This window comes from Bombyx mandarina, chromosome 11 (genome assembly GCF_030267445.1).
Source record: "Bombyx mandarina strain Sakado chromosome 11, ASM3026744v2".
In the NCBI taxonomy this organism is placed as follows: Eukaryota; Metazoa; Arthropoda; class Insecta; order Lepidoptera; family Bombycidae; genus Bombyx; species Bombyx mandarina.
Window position 1 is genome coordinate 3,314,636 of NC_143218.1, and position 23,623 is coordinate 3,338,258.

Below are 23,623 nucleotides of genomic sequence, written 5' to 3' on the forward strand. Positions count from 1 at the left end.
CGCGACATTGATTAAAGGTTTCGTGCCTTAAGAGAAAGAGATGGAGACAGAGATGCAGCAGTTTGTTTCCCAGTTTGGAGACTCCAATATTCACAATAGCGTACGCAGATCAAGACGGAATAATCGAGCAACGGTTCAAGCATCTAGAATACGAAATCAATTCAAATTTCAAATTTTATTTCAATAATCCTATCCAAGAGTATCTATGAAACCATTAGTATAGTAATCGGCAAACTTCGTGAGCAAATGACCTTGACTGCGCAGAACCGAATTTTAGATCACTTTGGTGGTGAGGGTGAGGCGCGACGGCAGGGGAAATCGTATCGAGCGCGTTATTGGTAGATCAGTCGAACCCTGCGTCCCGCACTGCGCCCTCATTCCGCTTGCTCCCAAAAGTACGCTTGCGTACAGTGGAAAGTCTATCGTTATTAATCGTTAAGTTATTTGTTATAATTGCTTGTGGACTTTGTTGCCATTGCTATTTGTTGAGTGTTTGTTGATTTTTTATAAAACATACACTATGCCGTGACAAACTGGTGTAGTACTTAAAAGAAAGGGTAGAAAATTTGTGTACGACGTATATTGCTTCTTTATAAAACATGGGAAGAATGATATGGAAAAATTAAAACAGACTTCGGAAGCAACAAAAACATTAGTGAGTACTGTTAGGTGCATTATTAACGAAGCTAAAGGCTCTGGCTTGCTCGCCGTGTTTCGGACTCCGGGTAAGAAAAGATCAGGGAAGAAGAAAGTTACCGGAATGGATAGTTTCGTTCAATCTGTAATAAAAAGATGTAATCATAATAACTACATAACAAGCAGCGAAACTCCGTACCGTAGAAAGGCTTCGAAAAATTTAAAGAAGATATAAATTTTAATGGCTCGGAATTAAGCTTACGACGGATTATGAAAGAGCTAGGCTTCAGATGGAAAAAAAGAACAGAAAATAATCGGAAGCTGGTAAATGAAAAAAGTAACATTCGATTACTACGAATCGAATATCTTCAAAAAATAATTAATTATAGACAAAAAAGAAGACCGAATCGACCGAGTTGTAAACTACGCCGATGAGCCCTATGTCGACTCATCACGATGATAGCGACTCGGGTGATGAAAACAGTGATGATGATGATGGTCAAGATTATGATAACGAAAAAAAAATTACAAATACCAGCTTCGCTTCAACTGAACCAAGACCTGGCAACAGCTCTAGTTTTGACTTAATAGAAGGAATATCTATTTTACCCCAAGATTAAATTATTACAATTATTAACCTATATGTTTTGTTGATGTTCTAATAAATATATAAATAAATACATATGTTGATTTTAATAATTTAATAGCATTATGACGCAGAGTAAGTAATGTTTTTGCACGTGAGTGTACCATGCGCAAACTTACCCCCACTACGTCGACAAATGCTCAAGAAGTTTGCCGGTTATTATACTAGAAAATTGTTTTATTTCATCCCACATTTTTTTATAACATGCCTATATTTATGATGTGGATGTTTTGACATCCATATTTCTGGTCTACTCAGTATTTCACTAATGAATTGTTCCACATCCATTATATTTTATTAGCTCAACGCGCGGTAAAAACAAAATGGTTTGTTTCGGTCGCGCGATCACGCGCCTCTCACCGCGCCTCGCAACGCACCGCAAAACGCACCGCCATGGCGCCAGCGCCAGTAGCTGTGGCATACTTCATAGGTTGTCTACCATTTGTTTTCGCCGCTCCCGCTTGCCGCGCCTCACGACGCACCGCAATTCGCACCGCTCTCGGCTGTGGCCAAGGGGTAAGGGCCTGGCCACAGCTACTGGCGGTGCGTTTTGCGGTGCGTTGCGAGGCGCGGCGGGCGGCGTGATTTGCGGGGGTATGCCACAGCTAGACTAGTTGCGACGGCGGCGGCGTCAGAGGTGCACGTATTTAGAAAGCCGTATCAAATTTCCCCTTTCAAAAGTGGCACGATATTACCTTGAAATAAGTGCGTTCTTGGCTGAAGATATTATTCAATCAAGAATAGGAGCCCACCCAGTTAGAAAAGAAGAGAACTTGGCGAATTGCACACTATTTATTATTATATTAGGAATATTAGGAATATAAGAACTATCCCGATAAATAGATTATTAATAGAAAATAGATTCAACCTTCACAGAGATTACCAGGTTCAAATCTCAATTTACCATACGTGTTAATTGCTGATAAAGCCTATCCTCTTAAAAATTATTTGATGCGCCCATATCCACCGGGTGGTTTAAATGCGGAACAAATAATTTTCGACAAAACATTATCCCGGGCAAGTGTCACAATTCAGTACGCGTTTGGTATTCTAACTAATAACTTTCGTATTTTTACGAAAAGTGTAAAGGGAAACAAAAAGCACGCGACATTGATTATAAAGGTTTCGTGCCTTAAAAGAAAGTGATGGAGACAGAGATGCAGATTTTCAGCAGTTTGTTTCCCAGTTTGGAGACTCCAATATTCACAATAGCGTACGCAGATCAAGACGGAATAATCGAGCAATGGTTCAAGCATCTAGAATACGAAATCAATTCAAATTTCAAATTTTATTTCAATAATCCTATCCAAGAGTATCTAGGAAACCATTAGTACCAGAAAATTGTTGTTTTATTTCGTCCCACATTTTTTTTATAACATGCCTATATTTATGATGTGGATGTTTTGACATCCATATTTCTGGTCTACTCAGTATTTCACTAATGAATTGTTCCACATCCATTATATTTTATTAGCTCAACGCGCGGTAAAAACAAAATGATTTGTTTCGGTCGCTCGATGCCTCAATGCGTCCACCGACACCGCCGCGCGCGCCGCTCTGAACTGTGGCCGCCTCCATATTGTCTAGTACATTTGTTTCACTCGCACATCGTGCAGCTCGTCGCCGCCAGATGTCACGCGCCTCTCACCGCGCCTCGCAACGCACCGCAAAACGCACCGCCAGTAGCTGTGGCATACTTCATAGGTTGTCTACCATTTGTTTTCGCCGCTCCCGCTTGCCGCGCCTCACGACGCACCGCAATTCGCACCGCTCTCGGCTGTGGCCAAGGGGTAAGGGTCGTAGATGGGTAAGGGTCGTAGATGGGCCGTGAGCTCGTCGGCCCACCTAAACAATAAAAAAATTATACAAATATGGCAAGTTTTTTTTTTTTACATCAACGTAATATGACAGATATTAAAATTCTTTCAGCCCATTTATTGAGGAAGGCTGTAACCCAGGGGTGGCCAATTTTATTAGAACCAAAACCTACTGTTCACTGACGAAAGGCCCACCGAGTCTCTCGTCGGATCTTCTCAGTGGGTCGCGTTTCGGATCCAGTGGTAGATTCTGCGAAGCACGACTCTTGCTAGGGTTCGTGTTAGCCCACCTCGTTAGGTTTGAGCCCCGTGAGCTCACCTACTAGCTCGGCGAATCTAGAATAACCCTTCGAGGTTATATTAGAATAGGTAAAAAAAACAACTGACGAACGACTCTGCGATCTATCAAAGAAATTTCTTGAATTTTAATGAAACATTATAGTTCATCGTACAAATAAGTACTCTAATTTGTTCTATTAAAATTATTAACATAAAAGTGAAGTTTAATCTTAGAATCTATTTCATAGTTAATACACATAAATTAGTTCTAATTAAGCAACTCAAGCACTCAACAAAAATGTTTACGGGCGTCGGCTACTAGATGGCTTCGATTCGATTAGTTTCTCATTGCTCCTGTAGATGGCAGTAACGAAAGCAGTAGTTCAAAACATCTTCTTCAAATTTGGATATTTGTCTTTGGAAACCAATGCCTGAAAATCTTGACCTGAGGATGACCGCTCCACATGAGGATGTACTTTAAAAAATTACATTTATTTTCTTAATTGATATGAATGTATTGTATTTTGATTATTGCATTACAAGTACAAATTGTTACCCAGGTGCAATATAAAAGAAAATTTCAATTTTTTTTTATTCAATAATATGTAGTTTTATTTTCTATAATGACAGCCCTCGAATATTTCGTTCTAAGTATGTACATGTTTCTTTTTATTGCTTAGATGGGTGGACGAGCTCACAGCCGACCTGGTGTTAAGTGGCTACTGGAGCCCATAGACATCTACAAACGCATTACTGCTTCAAATAATCCCAAAACGCATTACTGCTTCAAAAAATCTGCCTAACTTTGCCCATCTCCAAAACATAAAAAATAAAACTTTTGACCTTTTAAGACAAGGTTAAATATGAATACTTCTCCAATACTTCATGGGTATGGAATCTGTCTATTTGGAAACATATATTTTAACTGTATTATTATTGTTTGGACAAAGTAGAGAGAAAATCAACAACTTTGCATAACTGTGTTCAAGCTTATTTCTCAGAAAATATGAGGCCTAGTTTATAATGAGTTCTTTTGCAAGGACCATAAAGTTCCGAATGGCATTTGTTCTTTACAAGTTGTTTTGTAGATGTCTATGGGCTCCAGTAACTACTTACCACCAGGTGGGCTGTGAGCTCGTCCACCCAACTAAGCAATAAAAAAAAATAAAAAAAAAATACGACATTATGTATTTACATCAAAAATATTCATAAAAACCTACAAATTCTTGCAACGATCAGGCATTTTATGATATTATATATTCTCAGATACATTATTAAACTATCAATTTGTGCAAATGCTTTGTTACACTTCACACAGGCATACTGTTTTTCTCAAATATGCATTTTCATATGTGAATTAAAATTACCAACACTGAAAAACCGTTTCCACACAATTCACAATAATAAGGCTTCTTCTCTAGTAGGTATCTTTGTGTGTTTTTAAATGACTGATGTGTGTAAAACCTTATGTACAAACTTCACAAGCAGACGGTTTGTCTTCTGTATCTATTCTCATGTGTGTTCATAGATGACAAATTTGTGATTCACAAATTATGAAATATCTTTCTGCTTTATGTGTTATCATCTGCATTTTTTAACAATGAAATTATGCAGTCTTTTTATCACACATCACAAACAAAGTTTTTCAGCAGTGTGTTTTACTTATATGTTTTTTTAAACAACTCATCTGTGCAAAAGATTTTTTACACATATCACAAACATAAGATTTCTCTGCCGAATGTGTTGCTATGTGGATATTTAAATTACTCATTCGGGAAAAGCTTTTTTCACACACTTCACAAACATAAGGTTTCTCTGCAGTATGTGTTCTCTTGTGTATTTTCAAAGCATCAATTCGTGCATAGCACTTCTGACACACTTCACAAATATACGGTTTTTCTCCAGTGTGTATTCTTAGATGAGATTTTAAATGAGTAATTTGGGCAAAACCTTTTCTACACACTTCACAAATGTGCGGTTTTTCTCCAGTGTGTATTCTTAGATGGGATTTTAATTGACTAATTTGGGTAAAACCTTTTCTACACACTTCACAAATGTGCGGTTTTTCTCCAGTGTGTATCCTTATATGAGATTTTAAATTACCAATTTGGGCAAAACCTTTTCTACATACTTCACAAATGTAAGGTTTTTCCGCAGTATGTATTCTAATGTGTGTTTTTAATTCACCAATTTGTGTAAAGCGTCTTTCGCACACTTCACAAACATAAGGTTTCTCTGCAGTATGTGTTCTCTTGTGTTTTTTCAAAGTATCAATTCGTGCATAGCACTTCTGACACAGTTCACAAATGTACGGTTTTTCTCCAGTGTGTATTCTTAGATGAGATTTTAAATGATGAAGTTGGGTAAAACCTTTTCTACACACTTCACAAATGTACGGTTTTTCTCCAGTATGTATTCTAATATGAGATTTTAAACTACTAATTTGAGAAAAACCTTTTCTACATATTTCACAAATGTAAGGTTTTTCCGCAGAATGTATTCTAATGTGTGTTTTTAAATCAGCAATTCGTGTAAAGCGTTTTTCGCACACTTCACAAACATGACGTTTTTCAGAAGGATGCATTTTCATGTGCGTTTTAAAGTTCTCTATACATACAAAACATTTTGTACAGACTTTACAAACATAAGGTTTTTTTTTTGTTTTTTTTGGTAGATTGGGAAACCTCAAATCGATCGGACGTCCTTTTTGTTAATTTTTCATTTTATTTAAATTTTCATGTTAATTTTCTTTTTTTCTTTTGTTAATTTTTTTATATTTAGATCAGATAAGTTGTAGTTTGTATATATTTTAGTAGTTAGTTAGTAGTAAACTGTAAATTTTATTTATTTTGTGTAGATTTCATACTATTGGTACTTAAGCCTTATTATCTTCTTTTTTCCTTCATGACATGATGGACCCCCCGGATGATCCTGGGGGGACAGCCATATAGGTCATGTAGTGACAATCTCAAATAATTGTAGGCAGCGGCTTGGCTCTGCCCCTTGCATTGCTGAAGTCCATGGGCGACGGTAACCACTCACCATCAGGTGGGCCGTATGCCCGTCTGCCTACAAAGGCAATAAAAAAATAATAAAAAAAAAAAAAAATATGACGATGGTAGTACCATGGACACAGATGGTTCTGTTTCTCAGATATCTAGTGGCCGTAAAAGAGTGTCAGCTCTACCCAGAATCTGCAGGCACTGTAATAAAAGACGACGAAAACACCGTGGTGATAAGAAAGATATTAAGGAAAGTGATTGCCAATGTGTAGATATTATAATTATAATAATAAATATAATAATAGTATAATTATACTAATAAACAAAATCTTTCCAAAGTCGATTCCGACAATAATTCTTCTGTTGTAGTAGATACCATACAAAACAATAACACAGACTCCACCACAACCACAGCCCCCTGTTGCAAGGCTGTTATATAACTCATCGATGCTGCTCCTTATGTTGTTCACATTCAAAAACAGTTTTCATCTCCCGACGATAATGTTACTTTACATCCAGTTACATTTGTACGCTTTCTCAAAAGAAATTCTATTAAAAATATTGTGAATGGAAGTTTAAAAGGGATAGGCCGGAATATATTATCCATTTCTTTTTCTAAGTATCAAGATGCAAATTACTTTGTTGAAAACAAAAATTTAGAAAGTGAAAAATATAAGGCTTTTATTCCATCATTTTCTGTGAGCAGAATAGGAATAGTAAGAGGAGTTCCAGCTGAGTGGTCCGAAGAGGAAATAAAAGATAATGTTTCTGTTCCTGTTGGCTGCGGCCCAATCATAAAAATTAGGAGAATAAAACGGAAGATGATGATTGATGGACAAAACCATCTTAAATGTACTGAGTCTGTAGTATTTACTTTTGATGGTCAAATTTTACCTAAACGTGTTTTTATGTGCTACACAGCTTTTTTTTTTTTTTTTTTTTTTTTTTCCTACCTAAGCTGATAGCCTTGAGAGGCTATGTCAGCGTAACCCTAACTTTAGTAGGTGAGCTCACGGGGCTCAACCTGACGATGTTGCTAACACGAACCCTAGCAAGAGCCGTGCTTCGCAGAATCTACCACCGGATCGGAAACGCGACCCACTGAGAAGATCCGGCGAGAAACTCAGTGGGCTGTGTCTGAGAGTTAGTTTACTCGTCGAGCCCTTCGTCGCAAGCGACGGGTTCGACGAGAACGCTGACCGGTGCTTGAATTACCTAAAAGCACCGTTAGTGGATCGGGAGGATCCGAGATGACGTGTTTTGGGCGACGTCGACTGCTTTCCATTCTGTCCGCAGGATCGGGAATGTAGTTACCGGCGGCCACGATGAGAGGGTTCTCGTGTCGTGCCGCTTTATCGAAGTGGCGCATGGACGCCGACTGCAGATACTTACTGGTGGACTCTAAGTCCAGGTCGTCATGGAGGTCGACGTTCCTGACGAACCACGGGGCTCCGACGGCTATCCTGCAAAAACGGGATTGAATGACTTGGAATGATTTCAAGTGTATGCGGGCCGCGTGAGCGAACACTACACTTGCATAGGTCATGACGGGGCGTATGCAAGTTTTGTAGAGTGTCACCTTATTTCTAAGGGACATTTTACTTCGCCTACATATCATCGGGTAGAGACGTCCTAGAATGAAGGCGGCACGATTGCGTACCGTCTTGATGTGGGGGCGGAATGTCATCCTACTGTCGAGGGTGACGCCTAAATATTTGACCTTCGGGGCCCACGGTATGGGCTGGTCGAACATCGTGATCGGGCGAACGGCGGGGGCGGGGGTATTGACGCGCCTAGTCGGGAGGGGGATGCTCAGCGTGGTGTTCGGAGGGCGACCCCTTTTGAAGAGCACCGCTGTGCTTTTCGTGGGGTTGATGTCGATGCGCCACTTCCGGAACCACTGTCCCATGGTGGTAGCTGCGGTCTGAAGTCGTCGATGAAGCAACGCCTTCTTCCTACACGAGTAGTAGATGGCGGTGTCATCGGCGAAGAGCGCCAGATGGGTCTCCGGAGACCGGGGTATATCATTGATATACAAACTAAATAGTAACGGGGAGAGGGCGGAGCCTTGCGGGACTCCGGCTGTGACGTGACGGGGCCGGGAACGCGTTCCCTCGACTCGATATCGGAACGAACGGTTCGACAAGTAGTCTCGTATGATGAGCATGAGTCTGTCTGGCACTCCCATGTTATACAGTTTGTATATCAAACCGTTGTGCCAGACTTTGTCGAACGCCTTCGCTATATCGAAGAAGAGGGCTCCTGTCGGAATGGGTTCTACACAGCTCTTACTGTAGACTTGTATATATATCCTAGGTGACTGAAGTTAGCCCCTCAAAAAAACTTTTTTTTTCCTGTTTTCTACTTATTTTCTATTAATTCGTTTGTTCATCATTTGTTCTTGATTGTTAACTGTTAATAATTGTTTGTTCTGCATTTATTTATTTTAAAAAAATATTAAAAATATATCTACAGGTTAGCCCCCCGATTGCAATTTTTAATATTTTTTCGTCCTTAATGACTCGTAAATATTCATTTTCGATTGTTCTTATATAAAATACATTTGTTCTCTTTCGAAATTACTCATTTTTTGTTTGATTACCTATTTGTATTAGTTGAATAAATGTATGCAAAATATGTGTACTGCGCATGCGTCAACTATAATGCCTAAACTTTCTACGCGGTTTTAATCGTGAAAAAAAAAACAATTATAAATCCTGAAGGGTCAATTAATTGGTATACAGTTTAATTATAAAATTTAAAAATAAATATAATAAAATAATGTGCATTCGCGTAAAGTTAGACCAAATACATTTTTTACATCCTCCTATATACCTATCGCTATGAAGGTATAAAAAAGATAGGTTAAGAGTTCACATAGGTAATATAAACAAATAAGTAAATATGTTCATTATTTATCTTTCAAGAGATAATGTAGGATATGTACCTATAGTTAGTTAGTGGAAGTAGCCAAAATGGGCAAGTGGACCTCAGTTCCTATTACATAAGGTACTAGGAAATTTGTGATAATGAAAATTTATTACAGTGTAATATCACTTACATAATTTAACAGTGAAGTGAAACATTGTGATGAGACCTGCACACCTAAATGTTCTTACGATTATCTTGTATTGCATATAATTCTCCATGTCGTTTTCCAGCTAAAACATGAAATAATTTTCCAACACTTTCAATACATAACCTATAAAAAAAAATGTTATTTTACTAATGTTAGGAATATAATTTCGACTGTGTAAAAAAGTTATTATAATGTATACCTACATTATCTCTTGAAAGATAAATAATGAACATATTTACTTATTTGCTTAAATTACCTATGTGAACTCCCTATCTTTTTTATACCTTCATAACGGAAAGTAGGAGGATGGAAAAAATGTATTTGGTCTAACTTTACGCCAATGCACATTATTTCATTTATTTATTTTTTAATTTTTTTAATTAAACTGTATACCAATTAATTTCTCCTTCAGGATTTATATTTGTTTTTTTTTTCACGATTAAAACCGCGTAGAAAGTTTAGGCATTATAGTTGACGCATGTGCAGTACACATATTTTGCATACATTTATTCAACTAATACAAATAGTTAATTAAACAAAAAACGAGTGATTTCGAAAGAGAACAAACGTGTTTTATATAAGAACAATTGAAAATGAATATTTACGAGTCATTAAGGTTGAAAAAATATTAAAAATTGCATTAGGGGGCTAACTTGTTGGTATATTTTTAAATTTTTTTTTTTAATTAAATAAATGCAGAACAAACAATTATTAACAGTGAACAATCAAGAACAAATGATGAACAAACGAATTAATAGAAAATACGTAACAACTAGGAAAAAAAAATTTTTTGAGGGGCTAACTTCATTCACCTCTAAATAAGAAGCAAAAATTCTATGACATTTTCCGTTCCATCGGACTCTACACTACTCTACAGTTGTTTTGATACTCAAAACTCTCGAATATATTAACACCCGTATCTTTAGTCGTTTACACGAGCTTAACTCGACTCGACTCAACCTCCAACGCGCGTTTTGGTATGATTAGTCGTAAAAATAAACTCCACTCAAACGTCCTTGGAAAATTCTCCTAACCGGAGTGAAGTAAGCGAACTGTCAAGTCAAGGTACGTCGCGACGTACCTTGAACGTTCCTCAAGGCTGGTTTTCTATCAATGTCCAAATAGTATGTGGACCGCAAATGGAAATATATGATATTGTTGTGCAATGGCCTGGATCTGTGCATGATTCCCGCATATTTTGATAATTTAAGTTTGATAATATTTATTAATAAAGTAAATAGTTCGAGGTTAGACATTTGAAACTCTTTATTTTATTTACCTACATAAGAGACATATTTACTACCTGATAAATAAAGTCAATGCGGTTATAAGTTTTATTTATATAATAATAAACTGGTGGTTGTGGAAAAGCACTTCAACAACACGATGCAACCAAAATCACACAAAAGTGGCGAATAAAAATACAAAGCCGGATCCGAAATCTAAAATAATAATAGGTTAGAAAATAAATAATACACTTTCAGATTTACCGCACGCACACATATTTACGAATAACTCAGCAACCAAAACATCAAACAAGTTCATCTAGTGTCAAACCATAGACCTATATAATAGGGACACGACATATTGTTCTATACGTACAATTGCTTATATAAATAGCACCCATTTTGAAGGCACATACATAAACATATATCTATCTCGTTCTTACTCAGCACTTTAACTCGCAGGAAAACAATATAACAGTATTTCAGTGCGTACATAAAATGAAACATGAATATACGTAAATATCTCCGTCTCCGTCTAATGAGGCCGAAAATCCGCCATGTTTAGCGCGCCAAATGTCATTGTCACGTCAGTTCGGCCGTCTGTTTTGGGTTGTACATTATTTATTGACTTTGATATCGATTTAATATGATTGATTATATAAAATTTCATAATTTATCATGCTTAAAACATACAAAAATAATAATTAAAACGTATTTTATAGGATCTCAAGAAAGTCGATGCCCTAAAACTATTATCTATATGTATTTAAATTCATTATGGAGCCCTCATCCGAAAAATCCATTTTTCGGTCGGAATCTATTGATCATGACACTAATCATAAATACCACTTTAAAATATGTCATCAAAACATATTTAGACATTCTGTTTAGATATTTCGGGAAAAAGGCTACCGACAAAATCTCTTCGGAACTATTTAAATAAAATAGTTTTATTCCGCAGTGAGTAAAACACTATTGTAAATTTGTTAAATATTTAATAATTAAGTGATTTTAGAGAGGAAGTCACAAGGAATGACGTTTGTAATTAATGAATAAATGTTCTGTAGGTGTTTTTTTTTTCACGCGGTCCCTTGATAAGTTTAAAATTTGAATCACTCTCAGGCGAAAGTGATTCAAATGGTGCGGCGCACCTTCCTTGGGGTGCGCTGCGGTAGTATGTTACGGACTTTAGAGTCAGCAAAACAATTAAAATAGATTGTAATAGTCTAAGAAAAACACGTACTCAAAATACGATAACATTTAGCATGCTAGAAATGGGCTGATGGCTTTGAACTACGCCATATCTTTGTGTTTTGCGACAAACGACAACTTTATAAAATCAGTGTAGCAACTTTTAAAAATCATCATATCGTTTACTTGGCAAATTCGAAGGACGAACTTGTCTTAGATTTCACCCATCTAAATCATATCATATTTGCACATAACAATATACCTACCTACTTCCCATTAAAGTATAAATTCTACAAATAAATAATACTCAACAATATTTAAAATAAAATGAGCCAAGAACGTTTATCAATAAAACCTGATAACATTGAAATCTTTTGTACAGCACTAAAGCCGCCATGTTTTGTGGCCAGATGACGTCACAGTGGCACGAAATCATAGACCTATATAGTAGGGACACGGCATATTGTTCTATACGTACAATTGCTTATATAAATAGCACCCATTTTGAAGGCACATACATAAACATATATCTATCTCGTTCTTACTCAGCACGTTAACTCGCAGGAACACAATATAACAGTATTTCAGTGCGTACATAAAATGAAACATGAATATACGTAAATGTCTCCGTCTCCGTCTAATGAGGCCGAAAATCCGCCATGTTTAGCGCGCCAAATGTCATTGTCACGTCAGTTCGGCCGTCTGTTTTGGGTTGTACATTATTTATTGACTTTGATATCGATTAAATATGATTGCTTATATAAAATTTCTTATTTTATCATGCTTAAAACATACAAAAATAATAATTAAAACATATTTTATAGGATCTCAAGAAAGTCGTCGGAACTATTTAAATAAAATAGTTTTATAACACTATTGTCAACTCGTTAAATATTTAATAATTAAGTGATTTTAGAGAGGAAGTCACAAGGAATGACGTTTGTAATTTTATTAACGAATAAATGTTCTGTAGGTGTTTTTTTTTTATCAGGCGGTCCCTTGATAAGTTTAAAATTTGAATCACTCTCAAGTGAGAGTGATTCAAATGGTGCGGCGTACCTTCCTTGAGGTGCGCTGCGGTAGTGTGTTACGGACTTTAGTCAGCAAAACAATTAAAATAGATTGTCATAGTCTAAGAAAAACACGTACTCAAAATACGATAACATTCCGCATGCTAGAAATGGGCAGATGGCACTGTACTACGCCATATCTTTATGTTTTGCGGCAAACGACAACTTTATAAAATCAGTGTAGCAAATTTTAAAAATCTTCATATCGTTTACTTGGCAAATTTGAAGCACGAACTCGTCTTAGATTTCACATAATATCTAAATCACATCATCTTTGCACATAACAATATACTTACTTCCTATTAAAGTATAAATTCTACAAATACATTCACTCAACAATATTTAAAATAAAATGAGCCAAGAACGTTTATCGATAAAACCTACTAACATAAAACCGCCATGTTTTGTGGCCAGATGACGTCACAGTGGCACGAATTTTTTGTTGACGTTTCATTTCCATAGGTTTCCTACTTCAGTGTGTCAAACAGACAGCGGCAGCTTGACTTTGACATTAAACAATGACCATAGACTACAGAACTCTATGGGTTTGATGCTAGCTTGATCAAATTTTCATCATTATTACCTCACTCTAGGACAGTTGAGGAATATGTAATGGTCGACTAAAAATACCAAACTCGAGTAAGTTTGGAGGGAATGCTCGAGCATCATCGGATGAGTTAAGAGTGGAGAACTATTTTACGAAACGTCTAAAGATACGGGCATAAGTGTATAATCTATGCTCATAACTCAATTAGTGACTCTCGGGACTTTTTGGCGAGAACGCGAGGAGTGAAGTCGTGTGATTTGTTTTATTTTGTTATTTAGTGTTTCTTCGGATTTAAATGTGTGACGGCGTTAACGATATTTATGTTATATAGCACGTGCAATAGGAGTGACTCACACAAGCCAGGTGCGCCGGCCGTGTCGTTCCACTCGTAAACAACAGCTGCAACAGAAGTGACTCATAAGCCAGCTGCGCCGGCTAGTATAAAAAGGCGGAACGTGCCTTGAAATGAACATTCGTTCGACTGCGTTTGCCCGGTGCACTTACTATATCGTTGTTACGTTGTGTGATTCAGTGACTGTTGTACGTACTGGTTAAAATTGGACAAGTGTTAAAGTGAATTGTCAAGTTAACATATTGTTGATTAAATCAGAAACCAAAGGTGACTTCGTTTTACTTGGTGTTCAACAAGATAATGTTTACCCTCAAGCTTACATGTGTAATAATGGTGGTTTATTAGCCGTTTAATATCTGTGAAAGTGCACAAATGTGGGAAAATGAAACAAAGTCGCTGGATGTAACTTCTCGGGATCCTCCAAAAAGTCCACTGAAAAAATCTTAGTAAATGACCACCATTTTACTGAGATTAGATTTCATCTCATATCATCTCATTTAATTTCACCCCAGTTGATTAATGTCTCAAATTAATCATTTTCATTTCATTTCACTCCATAATATCATTTTTCATAAAATTAAGAATATACATTAAAATAAGACATTACTTAAAGGTCTCAGCTACCAGGTCATAAAATCTCTTAAAAAAAAAAAGTGACTCTTGGAGAACTATTGGCTCATAGACCTATTGGCTTGGTTGGTTTGTGATTTTGAGCTTGATGAAACAAGAAAACGACACGAGAAGGAGGTCGGAGAAGACGTTTACATCCATAAGTGCAGCCTGTGAAATAATGACATCAATTTTGCGTTATGTTCAGTGTGGTGCAGATTATTTAGAAAAAATTTAAAGAGCCATTACCCACAAACAAACTGGTGATTAAGACAAAAAATGTACAGTTTTTAAATGTAAATAAAATAAGAGCCAAATTACAAAAGAAAGATACATGTTTTTGTATGTCCGGTCTGTTTCTAATTTTTGTTCTTTAAAAAACAGAACTTGAGACATTCTCGTGTGTAACATTTCAATCGAGTTAAGGTTTTTTTAAATGTTTTATTTAAAAACAAAAATGCAGGCAACTATGAAACCTTATGTTTGTAAAGTCTGTAAAAAATGTTTTGTATTTAAAGAGAACTTTAAAACGCACATGAAAATGCATCCTTCTGAAAAACGTCATGTTTGTGAAGTGTGCGAAAAACGCTTTTCACGTATGGGTGATTTAAAAACACACATTAGAATACATACTGCGGAAAAACCATACATTTGTGAAGTATGTAGAAAAGGTTTTGCTCAAATTGGTCATTTAAAATCACATCTAAGAATACACACTGGAGAAGAACCTTATGTTTGTGATGTGTGTGAAAAAGGCTTTGCCCGAAATGGTGATTTAAAAGCACATATAAGAACACATACTGGAGAGAAACCTTATGTTTGTGAAGTCTGTGAAAAAGGTTTTGCACAAAATAGTTCCTTAAGAACACACATGAGAGCTCATACTGGAGAAAATTCTCATGTCTGTCAAGAGTGTAGTAAAGGCTTTGCACGCCTATCTAATTTGATAATTCATATGAGAATACATACTGGAGAGAAACCTTATGCTTGTGATGTGTGTGAAAAATGCTTTTCACGAATGGGTAATTTAAAAATCCACATGGCAACACATACGGCAGAGAAACCTTATGTTTGTGATATGTGTAAAAAATCTTTTGCACAGATGAGTTATTTAAAAAAACATATAAGTAAAACTGCACACTGCTGAAAAACTTTTTTTGTGAAGTGAATACACACAGTCGACAAACCTTCTGCTTGTGAAGTATGTACAAAAGATTTTACACATATCAGTCATTTAAAAACACATATAAAGATACATACTAGAGAAAAAGCCTTATGCATGGAAAAGGTCTTTCAAGGATTGATAATTTTAAATCACATATGAAAATACATATTTGAGAAAAACAGTATGCCTGTGTAAAGTGTAATAAAGTATTTGCACAAATTGATAGTTTTATAATGTATCTGAGAATACATACCATAAAATGCCTGATCTTTGAAAGAGTGTCTAGGTTATTATGTTTTCCTTTGACATAAATACAGAATGTCGTATACAACTTGTAAAGAAGAAATGTTGAAGCAGTAATGCGTTTCGGTTTGAAGGGCAGGGCAGCCTTTGTAACTATACTGAGACCTTACAACTTATGTCTCAAGGTGGGTGGCGCATTTACGTTGTAGATGTCTGGACGCCAGTTACCTCTTAACACCAGATGGCCTGTAAGCTCGTCCACCCATCTAACCAATAAAAAATAAATAAAAAATTGTTTTAAAGAGATTTGTGTTTGTATAGTTTTTACTTCTTACATGTTTTATATTCTTTGATTTATCTCAATAATTTGTAAAAATAAAAAAATCTTTTATTAATTTACACTTCTCTACATAAATAATGATAAAAATATTATTTATTCTATTCATTCCTTTAGAAAAACAGATGGCTGTATAAGCAAAAAGGCATAAGCCATAATAGTGTCAAGCTTATTGAGAATAGATGTCACTGGCTGTGAAAAGTATTTTTTCAAGGGATTTTATGACCTGGTAACTTCAGTCATGACTTTTAAGTCATGTCTTATTTTAGGTTTTATTCTTATTTTTATTAAAAATGATGAAATGAAATGAAGATGATTAATTTGAGACATAAATCGACTGGGATGAAATCAAATGAAATGAGGTGAGATGATGTGGGATGAGATATAATCTCAGTAAAATGGTAGTCATTTACTGAGACTTTTTTATTGGACTTTTTGGAGGATCCCGAGAAGTGACGTCCAGCGGCTTTGTACACTTTCACAGATATTAAACAGTTAATAAACCACCCATAGTACACATTTAAACCTAAAGAAACACTAAATAGACAAAATAAAACAAATCACACACTTCAGTCCTCGCGTTCCCGCCAAAAAGCCCTGAAATGCATTTTTTTAAGGAATTTTATGACCTGGTAACTGAGACCTTTAAGTCATGTCTTATTTTATATTCATTTTTTTGTGAAAAATGATATTATGGAGTGAAATGAAATGAAGATAATTAATTTGAGATATTAATCAACTGGGAAGAAATTAAATGAAATGAAATGGGATGAAATATAATCTCAGTAAAATGATGGTCATTTACTAAGATTTTTTCATTGGAAGATCCCGATAAGCTACGTCCAGCGGCTTTGTTTCACTTTTCCACATTTGTGCACTTTCACAGATATTAAACAGTTAATAAACCACCATTATTCATAGATAACCATATATCAAAGAACGTTTCGAGTTCCTACGTGATACGCATAATTTTTCCCTGAGATCATCGGATAGCCTGAGACTGAAAATGCCGGCGCATTCATCATCATTCTTTGATCATTCATTCACCGTCCAGGCGGTTCGATTGTGGAATTCTCTGCCGGATGCAGTGAGAAGTGCTCAAACTTTAAACTGTTTTAAAAGAATGGTGAAGGAACACTACTTATCTTCTTAGTGCTGTTTGTTTGCATCATCATTTATTATTTCCATACTGTTGATGTATTATGTGTATGTAAGTATATTAGTATGTATTGTATGTAAGTATGTATATTGGTATATAATAATAGGTATATATTTCATATTATATGTAAACGGTATATATTTTGTTTATTGTATGTATATATTTTCTATAATGTATTATCTATAGTACACCGCAACATACCTGCTATATTTTTTTATATTTTCCAGAATTTCTATAAATTATACGGTTGTCTGGAAGAGATCGCTTTTAGCGATAAGACCGCCTATTGTACAAATTTATCTGTTTTTTGATTGTTTTTTTGAATGTAAATTGTGTTTTGGTGTGCAATAAAGTGTATTCTCTCTCTCTCTCTCTCTCTCATTATTACATATTTAAACCCGAAGAAACACTAAATAGACAAAATAAAACAAATCACACAACTTCACTCCTCGCGTTCCCGCTAAAAAGTCCTTTTTAAGAACAAAGATCTTAAAACATACAGATTAAACAAAAGCACGTATTACCTACAGGGCTTCGTTTTTTTTAATTTATTTGTTTTTTATGATCAATCAATCACCAATAGTCGTCGAACAAACGATAATTGATCAAAATGAATTATTCTGAGCGATAAATATAAAGATATCTAGTAAGGAGGGGCAACTTAAGGGTGATCATTTGATAAATAAATAACAGACGAATAAAAATTTTTTACATTCGAACATTAACAAACAAATGACGAACAAATAATAAAAAATAAAAAATCTGAAAATCAAAAAAAGGTGGCGTGAGGTGATGGTTTGCTTTCATTGGAGAGGACCTCTCGCTGCCGCGCGTCGTGGCTACGATGCTCGGCAGCGACGCGTCCTGGAAGGCGATGCTCGACTTCTGCGAGTCCACCATATCGCAGAAGGAGGCGGCGGAGCGAGAGAGGGAGAGCTCTTCCATTTCCGCACCGATCCGTCGCCGTCGAGCTGGGGGCCGGAGGCGGGAATACGCCCGTACGTCCCGGCCCCTGTAGGTGGCGGCCTCCCCCCGGTGAAGGTCAAGGGGCGACCTGAGGGGGTGAGGCCGCGCGGCGCGCTACCAGCACTCTAGCGCGCTGCCGTGGAGAGAATAGAGCGACCGGTCGACGGTGTATCGCGTCCCGACCCGGCAGGCTGGTTCTGGTCCAGCGGGGTATTCCGGGACACCAGCGGCACCGGCCTGACGGGCTGTCGTACCGAGACGGCTGACGTTTTAGAGCCTTCGATTTGCCTCGAAGCTTCCGTCGGCTGGGCGTCCTTGGGGTGAGCCGCGCCGTCTGGTTGTAGTGTTGACCGCGGTAACCCCCCTACCTCAACCGGATTCTGGCCTCGGAGGGGATCGGACGTCGGGTGTAAGAGTGCAGGGGAGTCCTTTAGTGGGTGGGCCCTAAAATCCTTGGGCCCGCGGTCTGCTCACAACACCATGCAGATCGTTGAGTCTCACATACCCCGCGCACCCCTTATGCGCGGGAACCTCGTAGGAGGCTCGGCCCCGGCTCGAAAAAAAAAACCAAAAAAGGTGATGGTTTGCTTATTAGATATAAATTAATTAATAATTGGGAATGTAATTGTTTTTATGATCGAACAATCACCAATAGTCATCGAACAAACGATATTTGACCAAAATGAATTAATCTGAGCGATAAAAATAAAGATGTCTAGTAAGGGGGCCCACTTAACGGTGATATTTTTTTTTTTATAACTACGAGTGGCAAACGAGCAAGACGGGTCACCTGATGGTAAGTGATTCACCGCCGCCCACGGTCACCAGCGTTTACGCCAGTGATCATTTGTTTAATTAATTATAAATAAATAAAAGACGAACAAACAATTTTTACATTCGAACATTAACGAACAAACGACGGACAAATAACTAAAAATAAAAAAAGCCGAAAATAAAAAAAAGCGGGGCCAAATTAACATTTTTGTTTTTGGAAGTTTAAATAGAATAATATATTCAATAGCCTTAAAAATACCATAACATTCCCCAGTAAACACGGATGTTTCCGGAGGAAGTTTGATTTTCTGTGATATTTTAAATTGAGCATGATAGACACCTACACCAACAGGGTCAGAAGAGGAGTGTTTAGACGCGTCTGTGTAAATATGATGGTAATCAACCCAAACAGTATTTTTGAGAAGATTAAATGAAAATTTTGTACAAATATCGTGCTTGTTTAAATCAAAGTTAAAATTAATTTCTGGAAGAGACATTAATGCTTCAAAGCTAGTATTGAAAAGAGGGTAATTAATGGATCGATGAATAGGAGCTTTTATGTTAATAAATTTCTTAAAAGTATTGATTAGACAAGGTGGTTTTTTATGTCTCCAATATGCAGATGTATCTATACAATGAGAAAGTTGCTGAAGTTTGTTATAAAGAGAGTGGTTAAGAAACTGAAAAGATCGGAATAAAAATTTGTCTGCTAAATATTGACGACGTAGATGTAGTGGAGGATCACCACATTCTACTTGAAGAGCATTGATAGGGCTTGACCGCATAGCCCCAGAAACTTTAGACTATATGAGATCTAGTTTTTTACTTAACACTCCCAGGCTCCAGCAAGAATGTACCATAATCTAACATACTTCTTATAAGAGCATTATATAACAATTTCATGCAAAAAGGATGAGCACCCCACCTAACACCTGACAAACATCTTAAAATATTAAGAGCACGTTCACCTTTAGTATTTATGTAATCACAATGTGGGATACCAGTTAGTTTCGAATCTAAGACAATTCCCAAATACTTAACATTAGCTTTGACTGGAATCTGACTATCCTCATAAAATATAGAAATAGGAGGAGGTGTTCTTGATCTCGTGAATAAAACTATTGTACTTTTTGCAGGTGATAGATCAAGGCCATTTAAGTCCAACCAAGTTTTTAAATTTATCAGCGATTGTGTTACAGACGAACTAGCTTTTTCAATAGATTTAACACAACAATAAATTAATAGATCATCAGCATACTGAAGAACATTTACACTATTAAGTGATGATTTTAAATCTTGAGTATAAATATTATATAATATTGGACTAAGTACTGATCCCTGAGGAAGGCCCTTTGAAACAAGTCGAGTAATTGACTTCCTGTCATCTAGTTTCAGGATTATGTATCTTTCGGAAAGCATGTTTATGATAAACTTTGTTAATAGCAGTGGTATATTAAATTAGAAAAGCTTACTCTTTAAAATACTTATCACGACGTTATCATACGCACAATTTATGTCTAAGAACGCAGCTATTACTGATTTATTATTTGAAAATGATAATTGAATATCAGAAATGAATATACAGTCAAAATCTGTTATAACGACATCGAAGGGACTGCTCATATTCAGTCGTAAAAACCGATAGTCGTAACAACCGGTGATGCTTAATATGTATCGTGCAAGTACAAACAAATCGATAGGGAATTATTGGAAAAATATATTTACATAATACGCGATTTTTCTTCAATATTAATTTGTTTTCTTTTTCTTTGCGACATTTTGAAAGTTTCACGCATAACTCCACAAAGTTTTAGTGCGTCTTGTGTATAGATAAGTAACTAACTGAAGAGATATGAAGAGGCGGGCTTTGACTCTACTGCATGCGCGTATTTTGTTTCTAAGAAGTATAAAATACCCTACACTAAACTAAATCCTATTGTTTTCTTTCTTCATTGAAGACAAATGTGGATACCTATTCAAATTGTTTACAATACAGCTTAGCCGGTCGTTCTAACAGATCAAATTCTCCGAAATATTAGTTAAATGTGTTCGTTTTATGAAGTATGTCGTTATTAGCAATGTCGTATAAAGCAATGTTTTTAATAAGGCGGTCATATAGCATTCAGCCGGGACCTTTGTTCTAGGTTATTATTACCGGCATGTTGTTCTAAACGATGTCGCAGTAAACGGTTTCGTGTTTTGTCTGTACTTAAGCTATCAATAGTACTTTTCCCACGTCTAAAACCAAACTGGGATTCACATAATAGACCGTTATGCTCAACAAACCATTCTAAACGATTTATATAAGATGTTCTGTAATTTTCATCAAAACAGAAGAAAGTGCAATTGGGCGATAGGCAGAATGGTCTGTAGAGCACCTATCAGGTTTCAGAACGGTAATTATTTCTTGGCGTTTCCACGAGGAGGGGATGTTACCCGATGTCACTATGGAATTTATAAGAGATAAATAATAAAATAAAGCATCATCATTTAAATGAGAGATAAAGGAATAAGGGATACCGTCCAGGAGTAGAATCCTTAACATGTGACAATACACCTTTTAATTCAGTGAGAGAAAATAGACTGTTTAGATCAAAACAGTTATAATTATTTATATTTATTACAGGGTAGGGTTTAAGTCTTCGGGAACGAAAGGAGGAGCTAAAAAGCTAAAATCTAAAAAGCTATTAACTAAATGAGAAGGGATTGATTTTGGAGATGAATATTTGAATGCAGATCTAAACCTCCTTATATTTTGCCATACAAGAGATGGTTTGACATCAGGTGATATGGAATAGCAGAAGGTTTTCCAGCCATCAAATTTCTTTTTCTTTAGAAATTTTGAAGTTTCTGCCATTATCTTTGTAAGAATTTAAAAATTCTCAACAGTGGAACATTCACAATATGTAATTTCGGCATATTTTCTTCTCTTTAACCAAGGAGGGGAAGGAATAAAACCCAAAGAGCTATTTTTAATAGGAAAAATTTCATTGGCAACCTCAACAAAGATTCTTGCCAAAGAATCTACACACTGAGATTCTGTACCTGGATTAATTTTTGGAAGTGTAATAATTTTGTTTTTTATTAGATCTTTGTATAAATCCCAATCAGCATCATTAAGCTTATATTTTAGACGAGGAGAATATGTTTTATGTAATACTTTATTGTTATTATTGCAGGTTGGAATTGATAATAATAATGGGAAGTTATCACTACCAAAAGTAGATCGGATCCCAGGACAAAGAAGAAGCAAGATTAGGTGTAGTGACTGTTAAATCTGGAGAGCTTGGGCCCTCGTCAGGATGAGAACGTCGAGTAGGACGACCATCATTTAATATACACAAATTCACTGAATCAAATATATCTATTAATGTGTTACCATAACTATTAGAAGATAAGTAACCCCAGGATTCATGGCGACAGTTAAAATCGCCAAGGATCATAAAAGGCTTCGGAAGAATGTAAATAATATCTTTAATTTCATTCAAGATTGCAGAAGAAGGATGAGGTATATAAATATATACATAACAGATATTTTCGACTAAAGCAGCAATAATAGAAAAGTTATTACTGTGAGAAGGAATAGAGAAGAGAGAAAAAGAAAGGGGGTGTTTCACAAGCATGGCTACTCCGCCATGCCCATCTACACGATCTTCCCTGAGACATGAATAACCACGAATCTTAAATAAAGATCCTGGTTTCAACCATGTCTCTTGAAGAGCACAGATATAAGGTTTATATTTATTTAATAAATAAATAAGATCACTTTTATTAGGAGTGATGCTTTGACAATTCCATTGAAGAACTTTGTCCATTCTTAGGTTTATAAATTTGAGTAATTGCAGAAACTAATAAGGCAGCGTTGGACGGTGTAAATTCATTCGATTGACTAAGAGATTTTATAAGAGAGATAATTAAATCAATTACTGGGGTTTCCGATGGGTTTTCATTTTCTTTGTTAATTAATGCACATCCATTGGAGGGTTGGGGAATATTAAAATCCCTTAAAATTTCTTGGTGAGCTGATTTGTCATACCCTTTGCTAAGTGTAGGTGGAGGCTTTGGTTTATCAAAACAGTTTTTTTTATATGAAGTACTGTTTATAGCTTTAGATGTAGGATGTTGATGCTGGGTTGGAATAGTATTAGGAGTGAGGTTAGGTGATGAGAGTAATGCATCTGCATAAGAAATTTGAGAGACGGATGTAGCTTTGAAGCTTCTGAATAGGAAATACAGCTTTTAGCCATTGATTCCTTTATAGCTCTTTGTCTTTCATATTCTAAGCATTTTTTATCAGTTGCAATATGGGACCCCTTACATAGACAACAAGATATAAAATCTTCTTGAATAGAGCAGTTATCACCACTATGTCCTTGACCACATCTAAAACATCTTGGTTTAGATCTGCATTGAGATTTGACACTACTGGTGGTAGGACCTCTTGTGAGTCCGCGCGGGTGGGTACCACCACCCTGCCTATTTCTGCCGTGAAGCAGTAATGCGTTTCGGTTTGAAGGGTGGGGCA

General features: G+C 36.2%; 3 protein-coding genes and 1 long non-coding RNA gene across 4 annotated transcripts in view; 3 read left to right on the forward strand and 1 right to left on the reverse strand.

Annotated features, from left to right (window-relative positions):
• Positions 1–23,623, forward strand: part of nvd (cholesterol 7-desaturase nvd) — a 167,026-nt gene that overhangs the window by 119,563 nt on the left and 23,840 nt on the right. The gene's annotated exons all lie outside the window — the stretch shown is intronic.
• On the reverse strand, positions 3,488–6,040 carry LOC149501907 (uncharacterized). Its single transcript, XM_089731415.1, has one exon. The coding sequence runs from the start codon at positions 5,966–5,968 to the stop codon at positions 5,024–5,026; it is 945 nt and encodes a 314-aa protein (XP_089587541.1). The 5' UTR covers positions 5,969–6,040; the 3' UTR covers positions 3,488–5,023.
• On the forward strand, positions 14,168–17,728 carry LOC114247324 (uncharacterized). Its single transcript, XM_028180256.2, has one exon. It carries the CDS (start codon positions 14,891–14,893, stop codon positions 15,599–15,601), a length of 711 nt encoding a protein of 236 aa, XP_028036057.2. The 5' UTR covers positions 14,168–14,890; the 3' UTR covers positions 15,602–17,728.
• On the forward strand, positions 22,033–23,032 carry LOC149501908 (uncharacterized). The gene is made up of 2 exons (XR_016323734.1): positions 22,033–22,163; positions 22,278–23,032. It is a non-coding gene; the product is annotated as an uncharacterized LOC149501908 (long non-coding RNA).

Coding starts and splice junctions, on each gene's coding strand:
- LOC114247324 (XM_028180256.2), top strand. CDS start 14,891: ATGTTTTATTTAAAAACAAAAATGCAGGCAACTATGAAACCTTATGTT.
- LOC149501907 (XM_089731415.1), bottom strand. CDS start 5,968: ATGAAAATGCATCCTTCTGAAAAACGTCATGTTTGTGAAGTGTGCGAA.